At 43.0% G+C, this 27381-nt stretch overlaps 1 protein-coding gene across 1 annotated transcript in view; it reads right to left on the minus strand.

Moving 5' to 3' along the window:
• The window catches only part of LRRC7 (leucine rich repeat containing 7), a 3010809-nt gene that overhangs the window by 241612 nt on the left and 2741816 nt on the right, over positions 1-27381 (minus strand). The window contains exon 28 of the mRNA XM_069641926.1: positions 17949-18023. Within this exon, the coding sequence (XP_069498027.1) occupies positions 17949-18023 (75 nt within the window). The remainder of the gene's footprint in view (positions 1-17948; positions 18024-27381) is intronic.

The raw sequence follows: 27381 nt of genomic DNA on the forward strand, positions 1-27381 counted from the left end.
TGGTGAACTGCTAGCCAAAATACACAGATTTTGGGGCACAACTAGATTGTGTGATAGAAGGTGGCAATCGCAATGTGATAATGCAAACAATTACATTTCTCAGGGCGGCCACACTTAAACAGCATTATCCTCGTGTAGTACACTCTGTGAAGGACCTTAAACTGCACTAGCCGTAACCGAGCTATCAAAGCCTCTTGCCAATTCTTAGCGCAGATGGGTCCAATTTCTGACAACCCTTTTCTGTTCGAGCCATACATAGACGTGGAAAATTGAGAACAACCTGATATAGAGACACGATTTCTTTTTTGGGATTCACTCCACATTCAAGTTGGCTTCTAGAAGGTTCCAGTCAGAGTGTTCCATTTCCGGGAATGCCAATATCTGTCTGTCTGAGAGCATGCTCTCCAACAGATGTGCATTCCCCCCCCCTCCTATGGCTTGCAAGTTCAAGTTTCTGGAGTTTGGGCAAATCATGATTATTCCAGAGAGGAGCTTTTAGAATAACCTTGTTTGCCCATCTCATCACCTCAGTGGCTGCTCTGTAGAACCAGACAATCTGCTGTGAGGCTGGTGGTCACGTCGATTCTTCAGCACCATTGTGTAGTGTTTGAAGGGGGTTGGCCACTGATAGCCAGTCGCGCTCTATTCTGATATGTGGGTGTAAGGAATCACTGTGTAACCATTAATTTGCCACTGCCAACTTGGAGCCCGAACAATATTGTTTGAGATAAGGAAAATCTATGCCACCCTCCCAAACTGAACGAAAGGGTATGCAGTGTGATTCTATGTTTCGATTCGCAGCAAAACAGCAGTCTAATGGCCTGTTTGATTTTATGAAATTTACTGTGAGAAATTGTGGCCGGGTTGTTCTGAAGTACATATAGGTATCTGGGGAGAATCATCATCTTGACATGGCCACTTGTCCTACCAGAATGAAGGGGACAGCAGCACAATATATAGTATCTGCACACAATCTAATTGGTGTGAGATTACGTCTAAGGAAGGTGTTTGAATCGCATGATACATGAACAACAAGGTATTTGAATGAGTCACTGGCAACCAGGAATCTACAATCATCTGGAATTGTCTTGTGTCATTTATGTACAACTACACCTGGTATTCATGTCCCGATGGCCACACACACCCTTTCAAGATGGGAACACCCTGCAGCCAGATCGCCAGTGGCTTCATGGCTGTGATAGATAGCATTAGGGGGAGGGGACAGCCTTAGTGTGTTCCACACTTCAGAGGGAAGCAGCGAGAGATCATTGCATTAACCCGGATCACTGCTATACAGTATTTATACAACATTTTAACCCATTGTAAGAACTTTGGTCCAAATCCCAAACTATCCAGTACCTCCCAGACAAACTCCCATCGGACTGAGTCAAATGCTTTTTCAAAATCAATTGCTATTACATTAAGTTGCTCTTGGATGCGTTTTGCCCTGCCGAGGGCGATATGGAGCCCATTGATATACATACACCATAATTGGCAACTCTTTGTAAAATAGAGGCCTCATGATATTTCAACCAATTTTTCTATTTTTGTTTTCATTTTTGAACCTCTAATTTATAGTTAGCAATATTACTAATATTTCTTATAGTGGATCTTAATTGATGTTTCTGGTTTTGTACTTGTAGATAAAAAATATGCCTATGTATAAAGCTTACTTTCCCCTCATACAAGGGTTTCTGGTAAATATGAATTAATGTCGGAACATATTTTTCTGGAAAGACTAAAACATTAAAATGCTGTGTATCCTTAAAAAAAATCATTTTATCCAATTCCCTGCACAATTTACTTCTAGATTATAAGCGCAAGTCTTTTTACTCTTTGCCAAATCTACAAAATCCCATTCCATTCTTAAAATGTGGTGATCATTTAAGTGATTCTCTAATATACGGAAGGAAACTGGTCTCTGAAAAATACCATTCAAAGCAAAGATATAATCAATAAGTGCTTGTTGAGACCCGTATTTCCAAGTATCATGCGGTGGTATGTCTCCAGAGACTCTCCTATTTAAAATTGAAAAGCCCCAGTTATGCATCAGGGATAACCATGTATATCATCGGATTTTAGCTGTATAGGAACCATTACTCCCTGTTAACAGGATTTTAGAGTCATCAAAACAACATGAATTAAAATCACCACCTCCCCCTTCTCTTCAGTTTGAGTGAAGGAAGCGGTTTACGATTCAGTGTGGCTTGACACTTTCTGTAGCAGGACGTGGGATGCTGAGAGGGACGCTGAGAGTTCCTTTCCTCAAACACGGCCTAAAGCTGCAGTTCTGACTGGGGGATCTGGTGCCTGTCCGGTTCTCCCTGCATTCCTGGCACCAGTGTGACCCCTGTTGCCTGGTCAGGAGAAGTGCTTGGCGTTTTCAGCAGTTACACGTCTGGTGAGCAGGTTGGCCTCCTGCTGTGTGGGTAATCATTAGCGCCTAAACTGAAGTCCCCCCTCTGCCTGGCAAGTGGTAAGGGTAAGCTGCATGGATCTCCAGGGTTTAAGTGGGTGTTTGTGGAGGTCCGGAGCCTGGAGTCTGGAGAGCTCACCTTACTTGTTGGCCCTGATTTCAAAGGCCAGGACATGTCATAGCTCTCAACTCACACGCTTTTGGCGGGTGTCACCCGCCTTGTAAAAGGCTGACTCACCCGCCAAGCCTCCAGCACTCCCATTCATTTCAATGGGCGTCTCACCCGCCAAAAACAAAATCGGATGATTTCACCCGCCTTTGCAACACAAATGGTTGAGAGCCATGGGACATGTGCTATCTACAGGGGGTGGCCTTCTCTTTTTCCTCTTTCTCCTCTATCAGTCTTTTTCGCCTTTGCCCCTGCCTCCAGGTTGATGCTCAATCAACATATCAGAGACGGCTGCCAGAACACTGAATTCCTCTGTGAGGAAGAGGAGGAGTTACCAATAAGTACTCCATTATTCCGCTGAGAGGCCGCAAGTTGCTCGTTGAGTTGTCCTGCAGTCTGCGCAGTCCGTGCAGGCCAAGGAGACACTAGGTAGGATGCACTAGGCTGTACCAAGCTTCTGCCACTGTTGTTGCTTCCATTTAAATCCTTGAGGCCATCTGTACACAATCTTGGCTTTGAAATCGGCGCAATCCTCTAAGAGTGACTGCGGATTTTGCCTTTGAGCTCACATGCTCAGTTCCAGCGTATCTTTACTATTAGAAGCAGCAGCTTCTCGAGTCAAGGGATCTTTGACTCACACCATGTGCCCTGTAGCAATGCCGGTTAAGGCGCAGGGTAAACAAATCACATACAATTTACAGAAAGCTAAAAACAAACAACCCGGCAAGTCCAATGGGTACAAAAGGGCAGTCCCCACAGCTTCGCCGGTAAGGCACGCTGATCAAAGTGAAGGAGGACCGAGGGGGGAAGTCTGAGGCTCCAAACTTTGCAGAAAAGACCCTGAGTTGTGCCCTGGCTCAAATTATAAAATACTTTTGTTCCAAAAGTGCAAAAACTACCAGAATACCGGTGGAGGTTGTAGTTGTGGAGGAGCGCTTGAATATGTCAACAGGAGCTTTGTCTTTGAGAGCGGTATCAAACACCACGTTTGGAGGCTAGAGGGGTTATACCATTGAGCAACCTGAACTCCACAAGAGTTGGTCATCTGAATGGTGCTGTGGGTTTGCTTACAGCTGCTTCCCCTGTTGTGCCCTCTGCTAACCTAGCTCCCTTGGCCCAGGTTATCCTCCACCCTCCTGTTGCAATTGAGGTCCACTTACCCTCACACTGGCTTTCTGCTTCCGCTAATTTATTTCACCCATCTAGCCCCCCGACTCTTGAATCAGGTGGCATGAACAGGGGACAGGGGGATGATTCAGTCATCTGATGGTTTAGAGTCTAGCTTAGAATTGGTCCACAAAGGTGGCGTTGAACTTGAAAACCAAGATTCTGGTTGGTCCCTTGTAAACTCATCTGAACCCCGCCTGTTCATTATTCCCTCCCAGAGTCCAACCACTAGGAATAGCGTGTTAAATATGTCATCACAATCACCATTACGCTATTCCACCCATAAACAGAGCCGCAAACACAGTAAACAAAGGAAAGCAGTTCTCCCTCCCCAAAGGGGAAGCTGCTTTGTTATCTGTAACTGACCAGTTGCTACGGCTGAACTCGACGATAGCGTCAGGGGTTAGCCAGAGAAAGCTGTCTAGACGAAAGAGGAAAAGGCAGTCTCGGCAGAAGGAGCAATGCCAACCAAGTGTGGGCACATTGACTAGTTGGCTCCTTAAAGATGATGAAGTGGTAACTCTCTCATCGCCCAAACTTCCTATCAGAAGCCCTTTTGCAGTAGTGGCTGCCTTTGAAATTCCCAAAGCTGCAATTATTGTGCATGAGGCAACTGCTGGTACATGGTGCAGTTCTAGTGCAGCCGTGGATAGAGCAGTGGCATGTCTTGCACTTGAGCCAGCACCAGCTGTCAGTGGCCCAGTATTGGACATTAGGAAATTTACCATCTGGAAAACCGGCATGAAAGGGTTGGGTCCTCACATTAACGGAAATGAACTGCTTAAAGCTTGCTGCAAGATCCCAGCACTTCGTATTCTCAGTTCAGCCTATTTTGACTTCATAGCACCTATGAAAGCCTGGGGGTGGGGGATTCTAGAGTACACTGTGGTTTACCTGTCATGGCCTCACTAATTCGAGCCCAAGCTGAGTCCTTGGAACTTGTGGGTTTTGCAGCCTAAGAGTAATCCCCCTCTGGTAAAAATGGACAATGTCCAGGGATGGCAGTGGTTGAAGAGTATGATTGCCGGGGTAGAGGTTCCTCTAAATTGAAAGTTAACTTTAGCCTCTTGGAATACTAGACACCAATCTAATTTTCTCCAAAAGGGACAGTCAGTTGATTTCCTACTAAATCATGTGATTTATATGCTACAAGAAACGTGGCTAACAGAGCAGTATCTGGTGGAGGGCTACCACATTCATCAGGTAAAGGCCGTTTTGGGGGCTGCTGGTTGGTGTTAGCAATGAGCATGAGTTGCAAATGCTTCTTCCCAGCGACTTACAGGAAAATTAATTGGCTGTTGAGGTTGTGTTGAAGGGGTCACCAGTACTGAAATGGGTGTTAGTGATCAATATTTATGATCCGCCAGGTGCCCACTCCTCAGAGGATATATTGGCATTCATACACACATTGATTATTAACTGGGTTAAGACCCCGAGTGAAGATATTACACCAGGAGGTGATCTAAATGCTAGGTGTGGAGTCCATACAATTAAAGGAAACTTTAAAACTATCCCGTCAGAAAATAAAATGGCGAAGAAAGTGACTATTTTGAAGGGTTAAAAGTGGCTTAGGTTCTTGGCGGAATGGGAACTTGTAATACTAAATGGGAGGACCACTGGAGATATCCCTGGGAAAACCACCTGGATGGGAGGAAACTTTAAAACTATCCCTTCAGAAAATAAATTTTGAAGAAAGTGGCTATTTTGAAGGGTTAAAAGTGGCTTAGGTTCTTGGCGGAATGGGAACTTGCAATACTAAATGGGAGGACCACTGGAGATATCCCTGGGAAAACCACCTGGATGGGATGCATATTCTGTGTGCTGCAATAGTGTCTTGGCAGAACCAATTCAATCGATGTCTGTTAATGGTATAACAGTGAGTGATCATGCTGGATTGAGTCCTGAATGATCCTTGGATATTCAGGGTCTAACCTTGGGAGGCCCGGCTGACTTGGTGGCCTCCAAAGAAGGCAATACACTGCTGTGGTCAGAAGCAAATATTGCTAGAGCGTGTAAAATGGTGCAGCATATCAAGTATGTAGCGAAGATTGAGCTACTGACCAGCTCTGTCAATGAAATAAAGCGCTGTCAGTTCTTGTTTTTAGTACTGGGACAAAGAGGGGCAATGTAATAAGAGGGTCTGGTAAATTACCTATCCATTGCCATGATCTTGAAATTAAAATAGCCAAAAGAGGGCTTAGAAAAGAACTACAAACCCTAATGAAATCTGCTCATCTGCCTTCATTGTGAAGCATGAAACTACAAGATTAAAATGCCAAAATAGAAATTGGGTAGGAAGGAGAAAAATGGAAGGATGAATTGGAAATTGGCAGAGCTTTCTTGAGACGTTACAAAATGGTAACACAAGAAGCATGTGGAGGATATTGTCCTTGGTTAGGAGATCCACTGATCTGTCGATCTTGAACCCGATTCTGGAAGGGACCTGGGTACATTTTATAGAGCACAGAATGTATGCAGTAAATGATGAGACTGAGTCAAGTAGGCCCTTGGCATCAGATTGGCCCATTGAGTCTAACTTCAGAAATATCTGTGAACATCTGATGAAGCTCAAAAGCAACATTGAAGGGGGATGTCCCACTATGGGCAGATGTTTTGCGTCATCTGTTTGTGAAGGTATGTAAAACTAGGACCATTCCAGACTCCTGGAAGAGATCGATATTCGTACCAGTTTTTAAAACTGATCACCGTTTGGCTCCAAAAAACTATCATCTGTTGTCAATGCTTGACATAACTGGCAAAGTATTTGCCTCCTATGTCTTGGAGCAATCACAGGTCTGGGTTAAGGCCAGTAATATTCTCCACCCTTTCCAGTCAGGTACTGTTCATAATATCAGAGCACTGGATTCGATAATATCGTAGGCAAGGACATCTTCCCGCAGTTCAGTATACATTGCTTTCGTGGATTTTAGATCTGCATTTGATTAGGTGGATCGAAACATCCTCTAGAGGACAATGAGAAGCTTGAATGCCCAAGTTGGCTTCTTGAATTGATTATGGCCCTAGATACAGATACTTCAGCACAGATCCGTCTGGGATGACAATGGCAACTTGTCCAAGCAGATGCGAATTTACAGGGGGGTGAAACAGGGTTGTATGCTAGCCCCCCTGCTCTTTAACATCTATGTGGTGGACTTGCCGGGAAGGCTGATGGAAAAGCGGGGATGCATCTCAAAGATTGGTACTACTCCTATCAGCGGTGTGCTGTATGCAGACGATCTAGCAATGTTTGACCACATGTTGTCAGGGCTAAAGGCTATGCTGAATGAGTTGGGTGTGTATGCAAATGAGAACCAACTAACAATAAACCTGAGCAAAACCAAGGTAATGCTGGTGTCTGCAAAAAGAATCAACAGAACCAAGCTAATGACAACAGTGGGAATAGTTGAGTATACTGATGCTTATAAATACCCAGGGCTCGATATGTCTGTGGCACCAGGATATCTGGATATAATAGAAGTCAAGGTTAGAAAGGCGAAGCAAATCACATGCTTGTCTAGGAGATTCATGCTTTAGTATTTTGGTTTCTCCTTAAAAGATACATTGACCCTATATAGGCAGTGACTATGCCCGACGATTCTATAGGGGTGGAAGCCTTAGCCATGAGAAATCTGAAAATGGCTGGATGGGGTGGAGACCCGTTTTGGGAGAACTTTCTTAGGGTTATCTAGATCTACCTCGCTGGAGTATGTGTGGATTGAAATAAGCCTGATGTCTTTGAAAATGCAACTTTTGTCCCGTAGGGGTATTTTGATGCTGAAGGCAAAGACGGCTTCTAGCTGTCCTCTTTTGTCTGAATTAGGCATGAGGTACGATCTAGGACTGTCTGGGAATGCCATGTCCCCCCATGTTAAGCTGTCCAGTGAACTATGTAACACCATTGAATGGTTTCCTGACTTTGGCTGATGCTCGGTCTTCGATACACTGAAGGGAACGTTTGTACAGCGGCCGATGAAATGGGATTGGCAGAGTAATTATAATCATCTCTCCACACTAAAGGGTTATGAGAGTGTGGTACAGGTAGATCGTTTTATGAAACCTGAATGTTATTTATTACTCTGTCCGGAACCCGGAGCTCGTAATTTTCATCTGAAGTTATGCACAAACCAGCTACCAGTATTAGCAGTGTGTGGTGCAAGATTGAAACTGCCGAGGGAAAAAAGATTCTGCAGAATCTGTAAGATCACAACCATCAAGAGTCAGCCTAACATGTGCTCAGAGTGTGTCCAAATATGGGTCCCCTTTATATGGTATCATTGAGACCTTTTTCGTCCAGGATTACAACTCTATAAAATCTGCAGAACTTTGGGTCCTTTGTCTAAATACAGAAACTTTGAAGGTTCTTCTAGCACTCTAGAAGGTTTAGAGAAGGGTTTCTCCCAACTGCAGTACATGTAATTCAGCGTAAGCAAACTTTTGTGAAAAATCTTTATGGGACACAATTACTATATAAGGTCAAACTTATGTTAAACAAACTTTAATGCGCCTAAATGTATTTAAGGACAAACCTGGATCTCATAGATTAATTTTGTATTTTATAATTTTGTATTGGGTACTGTATGACCCCTGAATCTGATATGGAAATGAAGGAATAGGTTTTTGAAATAACTATGTATGGAAAAGAAACAAATTGTAACTTGTATTTTTATTGTAAATAAGTAGATTTTATAGATTTTAAAGTATTACAATACTAAAGTTTAATATGTGTTTTGTGTATAGAGTACTATTGATTATAAAAGTTAATTTGAACTATGTAAAATTAAATTCAATAAAAATAAATAAATCACCACATATTAAGACCGCATTAGAGTCCGAGCCCACTCACCAGTCTCCAATTATATCCTCCAATAATTCTAAAAGTGTTTCCTGTGCTAACCTAATAGTATTACAATATAAATGAATCAGTTAAAAAAATTACCTAGTCCCGGGAAATGGGAAAATCTCATGTTTTCTCAAATAAATGAATATATGGATTAGGAGATTTTCATTGGGAAGCTTTAAATCCAATGTTGCTTCCCACACCTACTAATAAACCTGTAGCAGGTCATCCTTTTTCCCCCTTTATTTCTGGGTTCAAAAATAGTTGGAAACCATCCATCCAAGGGCAACTCAATAATCATGTCTCCTGAAATAAAAAATATCATACTGATCAAATAAAAAATGAGCGTTACCAGATTCAAATAAGGCAGTAAACTCCCTAGTATTCCAGGAGCCGACCACTAAAGTGTTAGACCGTATATATAAGTCATCCTAAGCGGATGTTAATCATGAAACATTCATTTCAGAGTCCAATTGTGCATTTTTAGATTGATTCATCTGTACACTGTTCAAATTGTCAGTATTTACTGAACATGTAATAGAAAGAGGTGGAAAACTAATAGTGTTCTTGTGAACTGGATTATTACTAACATTGTAATGTTGGTACTTACACAAGGATTCATAATAATCAATCTCCCTGAAATCATACCCAGAAGAGAGGATTTGAGGAACGGCATCAAGCAGGACTTGCATAACAATTCTAGAGTGAACATGAATAAGAACACCATCCGATCTTTCATCATCATACAATTCCTCCTGAATCAAGTCTTTAGAAGAAATAGCATGCAACACAGGAATGGAGTGCAACAAACCCAAAACATTTGATCTGTTTAAAACTATTTTATCCTGAGATTTTAAAACTTGTTCTAACAATAAATATTTTCTGTTTTTATTTTCCATTTTAGGAGTGATAGAGTGGCCAGCCATCATATCATTATTCTTATGGAACCCATGATTCAAGGGCTGATTATAATATTCTGAGCAATCAGGCAATTTTTATTAAGCTTCAACCTCCTTTAATTTTGAGGTAGAGGAATTTGTATCGAAGAATGTGTTTAAATGCTGTACCAGTTATTGAAGTGTATCTGTTGTAGGGTGGAACACTTGTTTTCGTTGCTCCAAGGTGCAAAACCAATGATCTACCGCTTTCTCGCCTGAAAGTACGGCTGGCAAAACTGTGAACGTAGTGGATGAACTAAGAGAGGAAATCGCTGGAGTCTGCGAAACGAGTAATTTCCCTGTGTCGTCCTTTACCGATATAGATGTTTTAGGCTTAGACTTGAATGTAAAATTTACACTGGCTCTTTAGATGGAATATCATCCATGGAGTAGGTAGGAAAAGTCTAAAAGAGCCTCCACATCATCATCAGAATCTTCTACTTTTACATCTTGATCGTGACATGACCCTTTTACACTTTGATTGCCAGCCATAGTTTGTCTTTTCCTAGATTTCTTTCGGAGTTTCTTCGTTGTGATCGAGCAATCAGGTTTTGGTTTGGGAAGGGTCAAAGAATGAATGAATTTGCCAGAACCATTATTTGCAATATCAGGAGCTTTCATTTTTTTTTATTTTGTACCCTTTGTCAATTTCTTCTTCCCACCCTGTTTACTATTCTGCCTTTTGAGAACAATAGAATAATTTGTTGAATCATCATTATGATATTCTTCAGCAAAAGGATCCGGTGTTGGGGGAATCACAAGCACCGGATCTGAAGTATCGGTTTCCATAGGGAGCTCAGTATAAAAATCCATTGCCATAACGGTTAAAAGGTTACAAATAGCCCTCTCTTCCACTTCCTCTTCAGGAATAGTGGTCAGATCTGAGGTTACAACATGTGCAGTTAATGGGATTCCCGTACAAGGTAAATCCAATAATGCAGTTGAGTTAGTAAAATCCTTGTTTGTAGTAAGTGTGCTCATGTTACCATTTTATGACAATCTTCTGTTTGTGTTGAGGCCGTTTGAAATACGATATGGCACTGAGTATTATTCACTCTTGTACCCACAATATCCTTCTATGAACAATATCTTTGAAAATAGTACTGTCAATAAATTGTTTTGCTAAACCATTACATGTTCATAGGATTGGGCCAGAGTAGTGAGCACAAAATTCAGTGTAGACAGAGTAGCAGTTCCTACAAGAGGGCAGAGAGAATTGTGGCCCAAATCTGAAAAGGGTGAAGATGGAGACAATGATAAAAATTAGGAAGTTCCCCTATCCTTTGCCGGTGAGTTAAAGAGACTCATCGAATTGCTTAGTCTCTGTGAGGGTGAGTTGCCGCCTACCGGAATCTGACCCACAGTAATTCACCTTTCAGAAGGTTCACAAGGTCTGAAGGTAGAGACCTTGATAGATGTTACTTCCTCATTATGGATCAACTGCGCTAACAGATCTTTAGAAGGTAAACATTAACCTTTCGGTATTTACAATACTTCAGCAACTTCCACAACCTTTGCAGATGCCAGAAGATCTTTATTTGACATTTCATTTAATGCAGGCAATATACTGTTTACAGTATTTATGTACTCTTCCAAATTAATCTTGACCATCAGATGATCCGGGTTCGTACAGGAAGAAGTTAATTGCAAATGCAGAGAAATTAAAAGGCCTTTGCTTGCAAAACAGAGGGGGCTCTGGGATGGTAACGTAACGGCAAGTGAAGAAACAAAATGGTATGTGTCTTTCTTTATAGGAGAGTTGCAAGCAACCAGGTCACTCAGTGCACTGGAGCTACTCAGTATTAGGCCGGCACAAAAAACAGTTCGAGGAGAGAAGGTTTCAAATACAGTACTAGACTCTTGGTCATTGATGACCTTACTGTGGATGCCGTACATCGGCATCACTAAGAAGTAGGCCGGAGGTTAACAACTGGAGTGATTTAAACTCAACTAGACTTTTTATAAGAACACTGAGTGAACCGCTTCAAGGTTAATTAACAACCAGAGCCTTGTAAGGAGAAATAAACTTGTGGGAGCCTCCCAGACTTACTGCAGGACTGCACTTACACACTGCACTTCCACGCTGGCGCTCTCTGCTTTTCCTTAAAGTGACAATGTTCCTTCGGGACCACAGCAAATAACAAGTCTTCACTCTTGAAAGGCACAACAAAGGCTGCAGCGAGACTGCTCTTATGCGCCACACTTCCGTGCAGGTGCTCAGCGCCTCCCAGAAGTTTTTATGAAATCAACTCTGCCTTTCCTTAAAGCGATAACGTTCCTCCAGTACTACAGCAAATAAGTCCTCACTCTTCAAGGGCACGCATGTTAAGGTTTTGTTTCTGAGGATCCCGAGCAATAGTGCTTTGTTTGTTTGTTTCTTTGATGTGTCTTAAGCTAGGCAAATTCCATGTTAAGTTTGTGTTAGCCAGTACAGCGATCAAACTCCAATTGGATTACTATAAGATATCAACATTAGTAATACTCCCTTATGTCACATCAGTGAGGTAGAGACTAACAGGGGGAGGGGGACAAACAGATTTATTGGTTCACTGGTAATTTGTCTATAATAAGTAGATTAGTAACCCAAATGGATGAATGTGATTGGACACGATTGCAGGATATGATGGCAAATGAAATGGATGGATGGTTTACAACTGTCACTTCAACAATTGCTGCAAGAGGTGATGTGTCGTGTTTTAGGGACTGTAAGCACCATAGGAACACAAATGATGTTTGCGACTCCAAGCAACTCTTAAAAATGAAGCTGCACACCAATTAGGGGATGAGTTCATAGTTAGGGAGTGTAAGAAACTTAAAAATAAATGTCATAATTGGTTTAAGCTTAGGAGGCGCCTCTGGTTGATTACCCAATGGCAAGACATGGGGCCTCATTCCAAGTGTGGTGGTCCGGAAACAAGGGTGCCAGCACGCTTACTGGCACCCTTGATTCCGGACCGCCACACTACAAGTCTGCCTGCTAATGTTGCCAGTGCTTCCGACTCTCCACACCCATGGAGTCCTACGGAACTGCACCGGAATAGGAAGTTTACCGAATCTGCTGCCCGACTTACCACGCCACCAGGACGTGCAATGTCCCGGTGGCACTTGGAAGTCAGGCGGCGGATTCAGTGTTTCCGGGTCGGCGGCAACCCACCGGTGGCATCGGCGGGTTACCGCCGACCTCGGACTGAGGCCCATGGTCTGAATATTGAAAAGCAGGAGTATTTCTAGGATGTGAACCATGATAAGTCAAAGGTCAGCAAGAAGTGTTAATGAACCCTATAAGTGGGAGGGACTGGTGTAAGTGCATTTGCTCTCCCCAACTCCCTATTGCCACATATTACTGTACTGATAGTCCAGGCCAAAGTAGGACAGTCCCATTACTTATGCAGATGAAATTGTTCTTGCAGCTCACACATTGGTGACTCTAAAAAGAATATTGAATATCTTGTGCGAGTATGCTGTGGAGAATGGCCTAGTATAAATGTGAATAAGACCACGTTTATGTATTTTGGCTACAGGGAGTTTACAACACAATGGTACGTCCAACTGGACGTACTGACACCTACTGTTATTTGGGCCTGCCTATTGCCTCAGCTAAGGGCCTACGTGAAGTCATAGACTATAAGAAAAAGAAGGCCCTTGCTTTAGGCTGTTTGATTTGCAAGATATCTGGCCAGACTGCTGGGTTCAGTTTTAGGGGGGGTACTGTTGTTTTACAAGAAGGTATTCTGCCCTACAATAGTGTATAGGTTGGAAACTTGGAATCTATGGTGGTTGAGGCCAAGAAGTGGGGTGGTTGAATATTATTTAGGGAAAACTGTGGAAAAGAATATTGGGGTTTGCCCAATGTATCCTGATGGCCGCTTTGAGGGTCGAATTAGACTTGACCTTGCTTGTTGGACAGGCCATGTTTAGGACAGCTGTAATGTATATCAAAATCAGGACATTGCCGGCATGTCCGCCACTTGGTTACTTGGTTTGCTGAGCCACTTCCTAGGTTCAGGCCTACTAAAAGTATTCTGTGAAACAAAAGGAACAATTGTTTGCTGAGTTTAGGTGGACACCCGATTGGTCTCTAGACGTTATACTGCACAAACAAGATTTTTGGAAACAATTCTTGATATATGACTGGCAACAGAATTATGATCATCTTGAAAAGATTAAAATGTAGTTGGTGTATCAAAAGTTAGACCATAGACCTCTCAAAATGCAGCGTTACTTGATGTTGTGTCCCTCCCCCGAATTCAGAAGGTATGTTCTATTATTCCGACTGGCTAGACTCTCTGTATTGACTGTTAAAGCCCTGGAAATTCAAATCCCTGTTAGTAGCCGGAAATGTAGGATTTGTGGTTGTGCACATACGACTGAGACAAATCAACATGTCATGGCCTCATGTTATAAGCTTGGCGATCCGTATATGGTGCACCTAGGTTCATACATGACTACAGTACGATAACAACAATGAGTTCTGGGGCTACTGCTATAACGCCAAGAGCTTGGCTTTACAATTCGCCCTCTTTAGAATTTGGAAACTGGTAGACATGTTGTTGACTGCATAAAGCTGATTAGGGGTTGTTGACCTAGTCATGCGCCAGGCCTATGACACTAGCCTTTAAACAGGAAACACTTTCTCTTCATGGCCTTGGACGTGCAATGCTCTATTTACGTGTTTTTATTTTGATTAGATAGTGTAAATTTGCTATGTATTTTTATCTGTGTGTGGTTGATTGCATATTTAAATTGTATAACTTTACAGGTATGTATATGATTGTATAGGTTTGGTTATATGTTTATATTTGATGTGAAAAGTTTAATGAACTGATGCACATAAATGAATACATATGAAAAATAAAAATATTCCATGTTATCCTGAACTCAGTGCGAATTCGGGCCTGATCACGACTTGGCCGTTACCGCCGGCGGTAAGCCCTTCCGCCGAACTCCCCGGGGCTAATAGTGCCGGATCACAAGTTCGGCAGTAAAGTAATTCCCCATTCCCCATTGAGCCCATTCGGGAATGCCCCATTCCCCAATGGGCTCAATGGGGAATTTTTGCGCTCTTACCGCCGGAGGATTTCCCGCCAGTGGTAATTGCATGAATTTTCAGCGGATTTCCCCCCAGCTCAGAGCTTCTTTTCAACATTATTTTACTGTATAGATGTATTCGTGAAAATTAACCAAATCTGGAATGGCTGATCGGTTCTACTTGGATAGTTGCATGTTACATTTGGTGAACTTTCATGAATGGACGAAGTCAACAGTTACAGAGGAAACTGAGGAGAAGTCTCATGTAACCTTAACTAGAGAGTCACAATCACAACTCTATGACATGATACATGCATGCAAGTGAGAATGGCTGTGTGTGTGTGCACGCCACATCTCTACGCCTTTGAATAACCGGCTCACGATGAATTCTATCTGTTCGAGCCTCTGCAGAGCTTTCATGTGTGTACTCAAGTGCCCCTCAAAGGCACAATGCAACTCGTACGGGCATAATAGAACAGATCAAAGGGACTCCCCCGTAGCCAGAGAAACGCGCAAAGCCTCTTTTAAAATAGATTGTGACGGTGTTGACATTTCAAAGACAAATGTGCAGAAAACAATTTTGATATAATCATTGCATCTGTTGTGTAGTTGAAAGGATATGCCACTACAAAGTCTTCCATTTATGCAGTTTTTATAGCGGTTTAATTGGAAAAGGCAATGGCCATAGAGTATAAGAAACAGTCATAAACTGTGGAAACTGTATAAACCATGCTTCCATGTTCCTGAAATGTTGTCAGTTTTAGTTACTGGGGGTGAGGCCAGTCCCCTTTATGAGATAATATGAGATAACATATGGGTAGAGTATGTAAATGCGGGCTTCCCACTTCCCTCTGCCATCAGCTGAGGGTATCAGTAGCAAATCCTTACCGTTATCTAAATTATTTTAGGTGCCGAAACATAGTTGCCTACAAAGCATTTCTCTCAAAGGTAATAGGTTATGTTATGCTAATCAGCTGCTTCTTATCTAGATTCTTGTCACATTTAGGTGCTCTAAAGGGAGTGCCCATTTTTCTTGGCAAATTCCCACCGCTTTGATCAAACGGAGGCTTATCGGGATTACCGCATGTGCTTTTCCAGCACTGACAGGTGTAAAGCAGGAAGAGGGAAAAAGGGACAGACGGAGCGTCATGATGTAAGGGGTGGGGGCGGCGGTGTTGCAGCTGGGGTTTCCTATGGGGGAGAGCACATGGAAATAGGATGATGGGGCGGAGAGGGAGAAGGAGTAGGGTGTAATAGGAGACTGCGGCTGCAGGGACGTCCCCAGCACAGCATCACTGTGGGGGTGTGGGTGGGGCGATGAGGTGCCAATGAGTGAGGGCTACCCCGCACAAGTGTAGGAGCGGGGAGTGAGCTGAGGAATACATGAACATTGCACACAATTCCAAAAACCGGACTAGGGAGACCAGTTTGTTGCAAACATGGCCTGCAGGCACCTTTCATAGAAGTATTTAAAGAAGCCACTTCGGCCTGCTAATGCCTCTGTCTGAAAGGTGACTGGGTAAGTGGGACTATCAAAAATGTTCTGTTGCAAATCAACCCCTATGCCATGTTTGCCTTTCCTTAGCTTGTTTGTTTTCTTGCCTTTTGTCTAGAAGATGCAAGGACTAGTAGTAACAAGTTAGGGGAAAAGTACAGCAGAAGAATACAGAGATTGTTGGATCAGGTTAAGAGATTGAAGGGTGAGATTACAAAATATAAGTTACATTAGTAGGAGGTAGTGGAAGAAAGCCCAGTTAACAAGACTGGCAGGCTTACGGGTAAGTCCCCAATCGTGTAGGGAGCAACCCAGGTGGGAAGATGTATGTGCTGGTGAGGTGGCTACAAGGTGTGCAGGACCAGCATACGCTCTAGGGTACTGCAGCCTGGAACCCGGGTAAATTCCCCCGGTATAGACCATAGTGACGTTTATTTTAGGTGTTTGGCACCTCCCCAAGCAAACCTACACCTAGATGCTGTAGAGGTGAAAGATACAGAGATCCACCTGGATTCTCAACATAAGAAGTTACATTGGACCTTCCTATATCATTTATTGAGATTTTTTTACACCCCATAAATGCAAGTTTCTCCCACTTGTTTTGATTAAGAAAAGCGTAAAGGACACCTTTGAGTAAGCATCGTCTGTTGATCCCTATGGCTGTCCTGATATTGGATAGTAGGGTTCAGATGTAGGGTTGCTGTCTGAGGTCTTAGCATGAAGAAGACTCAGTGCAGACATTCCAATAGTTGATTTACTGCTCGCTCATTTTGCAATGCTTTTTTTAATGAATATTTGGCCTGCAGTGGAGCACCGCAGATTTTATCACTGATCTATGACATCTTTGTGACGTCCATATCACATCAAGACCAACTAAGCGCAGCCCCCTCTTGCACCCTCTTTGCAAGCCAACTCAAAGAAATTACTTTTTTGCACCATTTCACCTCAAACTATCCTATAGGATTTTGGGATCTGAATGCCGTCAGGGTTTTTAATCCTTACTGTTAATCGCGCCAAGGAGTGAAAGACCTGTAACTCAGGTACATTAAAAGATGCCTTTCTCCTACATGTTCCTCACCAAAAAGCACATATCCTGGAGAGCTCCTATGATGTAGGAACAGCTGGTTGAGATGCTTCTGTTAATTTCCATGGTTTGCTGAAACCGAGATCACAATCAGACACGACAAGGCACGACGAATAGGAGAATATTAGATAACTTTGGGTGTTGAGAATTTGAATTCAATCCTTGTTCAGTGCTCCTTTGAACATGCAATAAGAACAATACAACAACAATTATAAGAATGATGGCATTAATAGCAAGAGAAACACAATAGCTACACTGCTGATCACAAGGGCATTTGGTAGAGTAATGTTTTACAAACCTATCCTCCCATGGCATCCATGGTGGAAGAATACAACCTTTGTAAAAATAGGATTTATTTAAATATCCAACATGATAGATTTAAGTCACTGTTGATAAACGCATTAGACTCAATCCATCTTATAGTTAGCTAAAACTCCAATATATGTATTTCCATGGTGTGACAGCTGTCAATGACCAAGGACACAGCAATGGGAAAATTTGAGTGACATCACTGAGTATTATTGAAATATATTAATACCTTTCGGCTATGGATCTCTCCTAGCAAGTATTTAAAACAAATCAAAGCAGCTTGTTTAGAATATGTACAGCCAGTAAATAAATACATGGTATTTGTTTTCCACATACTCTGGTGCTATTATCCAAACCGTCAGATCATGTCTAAAAAATGAAGCGATAATGAAAACTGTGAGAAACACGAGCCAATGCCCGCATGCATTACCTGGAACATTAAGTATGGGCACGCTGTCCTGGCACCTTTTCTCATTTCTTTGCAGAGTACAAAGGTTGCGCTTACCTGTAAGATCTTGTCCCCCGGCTGCAGTGCACTGGACGCTGGCCCATCAGGCTGAACCCTAGTAACAAAGATACCCTATAAGTCAGAAGTAACAGAGGTTAGGATTCCATTACATAGCATTAGATTAAAGGTTTGCTATTCATCAGTACTCAACACGCAGAGTAACTTTAGCAAAGATACCAGGTTGCCTCTGTAAGTGAAACTTTGAAAGAATTTCACACATTGCAGATCAAAGATTAGTCAAAGTACGAATTTGCAGAACGAGAACTCAACTCAAATATCAGTGGCATGGAAGGATGAGTAAGAGATGAACACAAGAAGAGTTGTTTACAGTATCTAATCAATTTCCAAATGCCTAATTAAACATGAGGAATGAAATATCACCCAATGAATGACCTGGAAGTCTGCATAGTGCACAGCCTATGAACCCATCGAATGTTATCCTGGTGCATACATCAGAAAGGTTTTCAAGTTGATAATTGAAGCTGCTTCACTGTACTGGTATTCTTGGACACAGGTCCATTAAACTTTGTCCATAGACAAATCACCCAAAAAGCATGTTTTGAAACACAACAATTGTGATGATCCTTTCAAAGAAATACTGAACAATGCTGATGTAATAGGTATATTCAGCAATGGATCTTCTGGAATCTTCTGGAATCCCAGAAATTCACTCTTGCTCTAGGCTGCGGGGCCATGTCCTCCTTTTTGATATACTAGCATTCTTTCATTTGGTGATTCATATCACACTAGCGTGACTCACTGAGCTGCAAAAGGTGCTCCAGTGTCTTCTTGTGGTCAATATTAGACAATCTAAAATGGAAGTCCTGCTTGCAAATAAATGACATGTTGGACTCAGCGGGTTATGCCTCAACATGATACGAGTTCCCTTGGATCAGGAACTTGGCTTATGGGGACTGTGGCTTCCCAGGAGTCATTGCAAACCGGCATTGTGTGTAGAGTAGCAACAGGCAGTTCTGGGTTTGCAATATTTGTAAGAGTTAAGGCAAAAGCCACTGATTTTCTCTTGCCTTAGGAGAAGGTGTTTTTGTTAATTACCACTCCAACTGTAGTCAATTATCATGTTTTTCTTGTTTGCAGGGTAATGTTCTATTCTCTGAATTGAACTGTGATTTTCACCGTTGTGGCTGTCCCCTTCTCATCAGGCCGGATTTGCAAAGAGTTTTTATGAGTGGGAAAATCCCATTGAAAAACGCTTTGTAAATCAGGTTCATTTTGTGCATGCGCTGCAGTTGTTTCTCGTTGTATGTTCGAGCAGGGATGCACGGTGCCCGCTGTGTTGTGGCTGCTTAACCCTTTGCTGTTTTCAGTTAATTGGCAAATTATGTGTGCTCCTGTTGCTTAGTGTAAGTCCCTTATGTATACGGGGGTTTAATGGAAGAGTGTACAAATTACGTGAAGCTTACAGTTGTGACAGCATGCTTGCAAACAGTTTATTCAAAAGAATACTCTTTCTGAATGATTCTGTAGGGGGCTTCTTGATAGATTGCGTTGGACTTCACAGTTTAGTAATTGTTTAACCACTATCAGTGCACTCTGGTTGTGTACAATAGTTGGTATTGCGTGGCATCCCAAGGGTTCCAGGAAAGGCTCTACCTGGGTAGCAGAAATGGGCCAAGGACAGTATGGGAGCTACCCAACACTGAATGGGTGCACGGGGCGTCGCTGGTAACCGTAAAAGGCAGCGTGTAGCCTCTTGTCTCTTCCTGAAAAGGCCCTTCCAGAGGAGCCGCTCCCCCATTCTAGGCAGGACGACCCATCATATACGAAGTTTGTGTTGAACAATGCAGCTCATGTTATTGTCCCATGCCCCCATTCACATTGTCCTTCTAAAAGTAAGAAAGCAGACATGGCATTTGGCACATCCAACTAAACCAGAGTCCTGCTAGTGGCAGCCAAGCTTCATGGGCATTGAAGCTATGGGGCCACCCCAGGTCCAGCCTGTTGATGCGCGTCTGTGATTGGTAGGCCTTTTACCAGGTGGGATTGACACATTAGGCTGTCCTCGGATAATGCAGATCCTTTGCTTTTCGCTCACATGTCTGTGGATGGTGTGGAGCGTCCATGGCCATGAGTTCTCATGAGGGAAACAGCCGCAGGAGGTGATATTGCTCAAACTGTTGTCCAGGGCTGGACATGACATTTGTGCGGCATTCAGAATGAGATCTTGCCACGTTCTAAACTATCTAATTACTCCCACAATGCAGAGACTTCAAGTGCTCTCTGTATTTTGAGTGAGGTAGCCTTTACGGGGATGCCTCTCCATGACATTGTGGATGAAAATAAGTACAAAACATACACATTTATGTACCCCTGTAATAATGTCAGTGTGTACCATTATCTTCTGTTTGTCATACGCCATGTTTGAACCACGGTCTCTAGCCTGCATGAGGGAAGATGGTAGACTGTATTGCACATGCACTGTTAGAGAAGTGCTTTGCCTATCCCAAAAGAATGCTCACCTTTACCTATTCTCGCTTCTGACGTATATCCCGTTTGGCACAGGCAAGCGTCTTCTATGCTCTGGCTTTACTGCTGAAAGGTGGCATTAGCTGGCGGAAGTCATCATATCACCAGGACTCTGGCCTGCCTCTTAGCGGGTGAAAAACTTTAAGGGGCCTTGGTAAAATGCTGTATGCTATGTTGCCCTCAATAACACTAACGAGCACGGAAGGGTGCAGCTGGCACAAACGGCCTGTATAATGAGGGTTTGTTCTCTGTCAGCAATAATGTTGCAAGGTGTGACTATGCCGAGTTAGGACCACTCCCCTGCCACTGAAACTCATGCATTCATGTGGGTATAAGAGAACGCTGAAGTAGGGAGGGGAGTTCACTTGTGCCAAAGTCTTGTATTGCTGTTGGTTATATGTCTGCTATTGCTTTACTAATAAACTGTTCGTCAATCCACCGGAATCGTGAGTGGCTATTTCTATCGCAACAACATCATAGATGCACCCCAGATCAGTGGTTTGGCCTACTAGCCCCATGTGTTATCAAGGGTGATTGGTGTAATCCCAAGTAATTCAGACTAGGTTTCCTAACACCAGCAAGGATGTCAGGGAGAAGCCCTGATCTCACTCAAAACCAAAGTGCAACCCTAGATAGTTTTGGTATGGGGTGGCCAGGCTCTATGTCCCGGCCCTGCAATGTACTTTGTACTCCGGCAAAAGTCCCCGGTGCATTGCCTGATGCCAACATAGCTTTGGTACTGGTAGACATTTCTCTGCTTTCTAGGTTGTATGATGTAATCTTGGATGAATAACATCAAAACTACTACATATTGGAAGCTAATTATCGATTCTTGAGATGTCAATATTACTCATTGCTTTGCTATTGGGGTATTTCTATTACTTTTTATTTTCTTTGCGGGTCTTCCCTCACTCCTGCACACTAGCACATACTCTCCCCTGTGTCCTCCAGGCCATGTATTGGCTTGTGTCTCTTGCCCATTAAGCCCTCATTGCCTCTCCCTGCAGTGCAACAGGAGAAGTGGGGGGCCATTCACAAAGACCCTATTGAATGGATGCTCAATGCTCTTCACATTCTGTGGACAGGGATTTCTGCATAGCAAGAGAGGTTCAAGGGGCCTGTAGACACCCCCACCCATGTATACTTCTGTGTGGAGTGCCTTCTCAACATCACGGTATGCATACATATCTGACTTCATGTTAGTGCATTCTCAACATCAAGGTATGCATGAATAACTGACTCCATGTTAGTGGAGCGCCAGGGTGAGTAAGCAGATTTGCTGTGATGAGACATAAACATTCCAGCCCTGTAAATCCTATTTTTCCATTTCCACTTCTGTTTTAGAGGAGGAAAAGTAAATATTTGTTTGAAATTCTCATGAAAAGCATGGGTGTTTCTATTTCTGGCAGATACATACTGACAGTATTCTGAAAAGGCTCCTGGAGACGATGCATATACCCCTATGCCTGGAAACAGCAAAAGGGATCAGACACAGAGGAAACAACCGCCGGGGTAACCCTTAAAAGTGGAATTTGCGTGTGACCCTGACCATTAGGTGCCAAGTCATACGAAAATGTCTAGAAACTCTCTTGAACAAAATTACATATAAGTAATCAGCATAAACACCTTGCCTAACCTTAACTAGATATAAATCACTTTTCCATAGTACCACTGTGTGGTCATCACTTTAAGTCATATACTTACTTTATATTCTTGACTAACCCATTCCCGTTATGAGAGTTGGTCTTAACTGCTCACCCACAGATACCACTATGTAAGGAAAGGGAGGCATAAGGATTGTATGTTTACCTATACTTACTGTCCCCCATGGAATTCTTGCTTTCTTATCCACCTGTGGAATAGCATACCCAAAGGGTATACAAGAGTAGAATGGGCCATGCATGCAAAGCCACACATGCCACAGCACCACCCAGTAGCCATCCCTGAAAGGTCACTTCCAACTCCGAGCCACTGAGAAATGCATTGTGGGTATGCATATTAGATGAAACGCATGGCTTTAGCTACAGAACAAATGCTTTCTTTCAAAGGGCAATGCTATTTTGTACTAAGACATACAGCTCTCAAAGATGCAGACGACCATATACACACTTCACATTCACTAGGGATCATCAGTGATGGATAGTTTGACATCCTTGTGATTGGAGCATTAAGGTACGAAGAACACAAATCATCAATGCTACAGTGGTTTTAAAAAATCATGAAAAGAACCTTCTACATGAAATGTGAGAGTAGAACAGGCCATTTCAACTAACCCACACATAGCACAGCACCACCCAGTAGCCATCAATGGATGTTCACTTCCAGTTCAGAGCCACTGAGCAAAGTAAGGATGGCTACTGGGTTATGTGGCTATATGCTGCTTAGCTAAAATGGCCTGTTCTACTCTCACATTTCAGATAGAAGGATTTTTCTAAGTGGTTTTAAAAAATCATGAAAAGAACCTTCTACATGAAATGTGAGAGTAGAACAGGCCATTTCAACTAACCCACACATAGCACAGCACCACCCAGTAGCCATCAATGGATGTTCACTTCCAGTTCAGAGCCACTGAGCAATGTAAGGATGGCTACTGGGTTATGTGGCTATATGCTGCTTAGCTAAAATAGACGGTTCTACTTTCACATTTCAAATAGAAGGATTTTTCTAAGTGGTTTTAAAAAATCATGAAAAGAACCTTCTACATGAAATGTGAGAGTAGAACAGGCCATTTCAACTAACCCACACATAGCACAGCACCACCCAGTAGCCATCAATGGATGTTCACTTCCAGTTCAGAGCCACTGAGCAATGTAAGGATGGCTACTGGGTTATGTGGCTATATGCTGCTTAGCTAAAATGACCTGTTCTACTCTCACATTTCAGATAGAAGGATTTTTCTAAGTGGTTTTAAAAAATCATGAAAAGAACCTTCTACATGAAATGTGAGAGTAGAACAGGCCATTTCAACTAACCCACACACAGCACAGCACCACCCAGTAGCCATCAATGGATGTTCACTTCCAGTTCAGAGCCACTGAGCAATGTAAGGATGGCTACTGGGTTATGTGGCTATATGCTGCTTAGCTAAAATGGCCGGTTCTACTCTCACATTTCAGATAGAAGGATTTTTCTAAGTGGTTTTAAAACATCATGAAAAGAACCTTCTACATGAAATGTGAGAGTAGAACAGGCCATTTCAACTAACCCACACATAGCACAGCACCACCCAGTAGCCATCAATGGATGTTCACTTCCAGTTCAGAGCCACTGAGCAATGTGAGGATGGCTACTGGGTTATGTGGCTATATGCTGCTTAGCTAAAATGGCCGGTTCTACTCTCACATTTCAGATAGAAGGATTTTTCTAAGTGGTTTTAAAAAATCATGAAAAGAACCTTCTACATGAAATGTGAGAGTAGAACAGGCCATTTCAACTAACCCACACATAGCACAGCACCACCCAGTAGCCATCAAAGGATGTTCACTTCCAGTTCAGAGCCACTGAGCAATGTAAGGATGGCTACTGGGTTATGCGGCTATATGCTGCTTAGCTAAAATGGCCTGTTCTACTCTCACATTTCAGATAGAAGGATTTTTCTAAGTGGTTTTAAAAAATCATGAAAAGAACCTTCTACATGAAATGTGAGAGTAGAACAGGCCATTTCAACTAACCCACACACAGCACAGCACCACCCAGTAGCCATCAATGGATGTTCACTTCCAGTTCAGAGCCACTGAGCAATGTAAGGATGGCTACTGGGTTATGTGGCTATATGCTGCTTAGCTAAAATGGCCGGTTCTACTCTCACATTTCAGATAGAAGGATTTTTCTAAGTGGTTTTAAAAAATCATGAAAAGAACCTTCTACATGAAATGTGAGAGTAGAACAGGCCATTTCAACTAACCCACACATAGCACAGCACCACCCAGTAGCCATCAATGGATGTTCACTTCCAGTTCAGAGCCACTGAGCAATGTGAGGATGGCTACTGGGTTATGTGGCTATATGCTGCTTAGCTAAAATGGCCGGTTCTACTCTCACATTTCAGATAGAAGGATTTTTCTAAGTGGTTTTAAAAAATCATGAAAAGAACCTTCTACATGAAATGTGAGAGTAGAACAGGCCATTTCAACTAACCCACACATAGCACAGCACCACCCAGTAGCCATCAATGGATGTTCACTTCCAGTTCAGAGCCACTGAGCAATGTAAGGATGGCTACTGGGTTATGCGGCTATATGCTGCTTAGCTAAAATGGCCTGTTCTACTCTCACATTTCAGATAGAAGGATTTTTCTAAGTGGTTTTAAAAAATCATGAAAAGAACCTTCTACATGAAATGTGAGAGTAGAACAGGCCATTTCAACTAACCCACACAAAGCACAGCACCACCCAGTAGCCATCAATGGATGTTCACTTCCAGTTCAGAGCCACTGAGCAATGTAAGGATGGCTACTGGGTTATGTGGCTATCTGCTGCTTAGCTAAAATGGCCGGTTCTACTCTCACATTTCAGATAGAAGGATTTCTCTAACTTTTTAAACTCATCAACACATTGGGCCTCATTACATACATTGGGCCTCATACATGTCCCGGGAGGATAGATCAGCGGCAACATGTTCGCCTTGGAAGCAAGACAACACGAAGCAACATAGGTTTGAATGCCGGGTCCGCGCTTAGAAACCTCTGGGTATTTAAGCGTGTTATAAATACGCAACTAAGACAAAAAAAAATACAATTATGCAACTAAAAAACAAACAAACAATTCCTGTAACAGCGCCTCGATGCTCCCGGGCTATGTGAGCGCTTTAAAAATACAAATACAAATACATGTGTTGCCGGTCCGGTAACAACGGTGCCGGTAAGCCTACCGGCACCGTTGTTACTGGACCTGCACACTACGAGTCTGCCTGCTGGAGTCGCTGTGCCCGGCAGGTCTGCCCTGCCGGGCACAGCGACCATGGTAAGCAAGCCATAACGGAAGCACCAGCACCGTTATTTACGTGCTGGTGCCTTGTGTTCCCCATTCCCATTGAGTCCTATGGTACTCAAATGGGAATGGGCAATTACATTTGCCGGCACCTGACTTCCCGGATCGCCGGGGTCGTAATCCCCCAGTGATTCCGGCAAGTCAGGCGCCGGTAAATATTGCAAGTTTGGCGGCAACTTGCTGGTTTTACCGCACGGTTACCGCTGGACTTATAATGAGGCCCATTAATGGTGTTTGGTAAACATATCCTAATGCCCCAACCACATGGATGCCAGACTCATCCACACACATGATCTTTAATGAGGGTGGATGTGAATGTATGCATCCTTAGGGGTGGTCTGTCTTGGGTTAATAAAGCTATTTATAGAACATCACTCTAAAGTCCGGTCGAGGGTGAGATCATTTAGAGTTACAGGAGTCATAAAAATATCAAACCCCAGTAAAATTTAAAAACGGAATTTTAGGGCAAATTGACGCCCAAACATTACCTATAATTTTGCATCCGGTTTGGGGGAAAATGACACAGTTTTGTTTTTATTTAAAAGTGGTGTGGGGACCCACATTTCAATCTGAATACAGGGGTATGATTGGTAGGTGCCTGGCTTTTTGTGCCTGGCAGCCATCTTGGGTCAGTGAACCTATATAATGGAGTCTGTTGAACTGAATCTAGGGAGGCCAAGAGAATGCTCAAGCGGGCCTGAAAAGATTCCTTTATGAAAAGAAATGAAACAAATTAGCAAGTGTATGGTCCACAGCCCGAGTGCACGGGGCTATGCAAATGTTTGCAAAGCCGTTCAAATGAAAGATGACATTTGGTGCCTCCAGGCGTCTGTAGAGCTAGCAGTACATCTTCTGACCACAGTGGAACCAAATTCCAACTAATTTACAGTCTGCAGCAATGGGTCACAGCTTATGCAGGAGATTCCCTGTGCCCAGGGCAGGCCTGAAGGCCATAGCATCAGAGACTATCTGTCGAGGCTCTGTGTTTAAGGCAGTGGTGAAATATTACCTTTTTAACAAAAAGCATGGCTAAATATGGCTGCCGCTTCCGACTTATGGACATGTTTGCACTGGCCTTCAAGTCGTGGTGATGTTTGTCATACCCTTTGAGTCTGCTGACCACAGGGCCATTGGTTACCGACCAAGGATTTCTGCAAGGGGCCGCAGGACGTACCCACAGGACATGGCCACAGAGCACGCTGACTGGGCACAGCAAGGGCACACCGTTCTGTGGGCAGTGCAGGTAGTTTCATTGTGCCGGGGGGGGGGGGGGGCTTGGTTGATTGAGATCATTTACAATGTCATGTTTGATGACATGTCTGATACATGAAGTGTATGGGCGAAGCATGCACTCTTTTTTTACTGATTAAATACTTCAAGAGAACATGAAAAGGCTAGAAAGAGACATATCGGCAGCATTGTGATACTTTAGTTGCATTGTAATTTCGAATCAATAATCCTTTGAGAGCAAAGTAACATCATCCTTCAATGAATATTGACAACTCACACATTTCATATTTCCTTGCTGGTGTTGCCATCCGGAATGCCCAGGCATTGTGAACCATTTTCATCTTTTCAGCAAAGCAATATTTTAAACGAGACTCAGGCTAATGCTTCTTGCCTTCTCGCCATTTGTGCGAAAAGGCGCTTTTTAATTCAGAGGTTCTGAGAAATCCCTGATACAGATTTCTTATTTTTATATAGAAAAGGGAAGCATCCCACCTGCCTTGGGGTTAGTAATCGCGCATTCACCTGGTTGGGGGGGGGGGGGGCAGCAGGCATGCATGACTGTGCTTTCCCAAATCTGTCTACAATCCATTTTCATTATTGCTTTTCAAATGCTGCCAAGTTTATACCTGCTGGAGTACCCAGCTTGTTTCTATACGCTGGGGAAATCAATTTCCAGGAATTGGAGATAATTGATCACTTTCTTTACAACCCTGCAGTTAGTGATG

This window comes from Ambystoma mexicanum, chromosome 1q (assembly GCF_040938575.1).
Source record: "Ambystoma mexicanum isolate Mex_15411 chromosome 1q, UKY_AmexF1_1, whole genome shotgun sequence".
NCBI lineage: Eukaryota > Metazoa > Chordata > Amphibia > Caudata > Ambystomatidae > Ambystoma > Ambystoma mexicanum.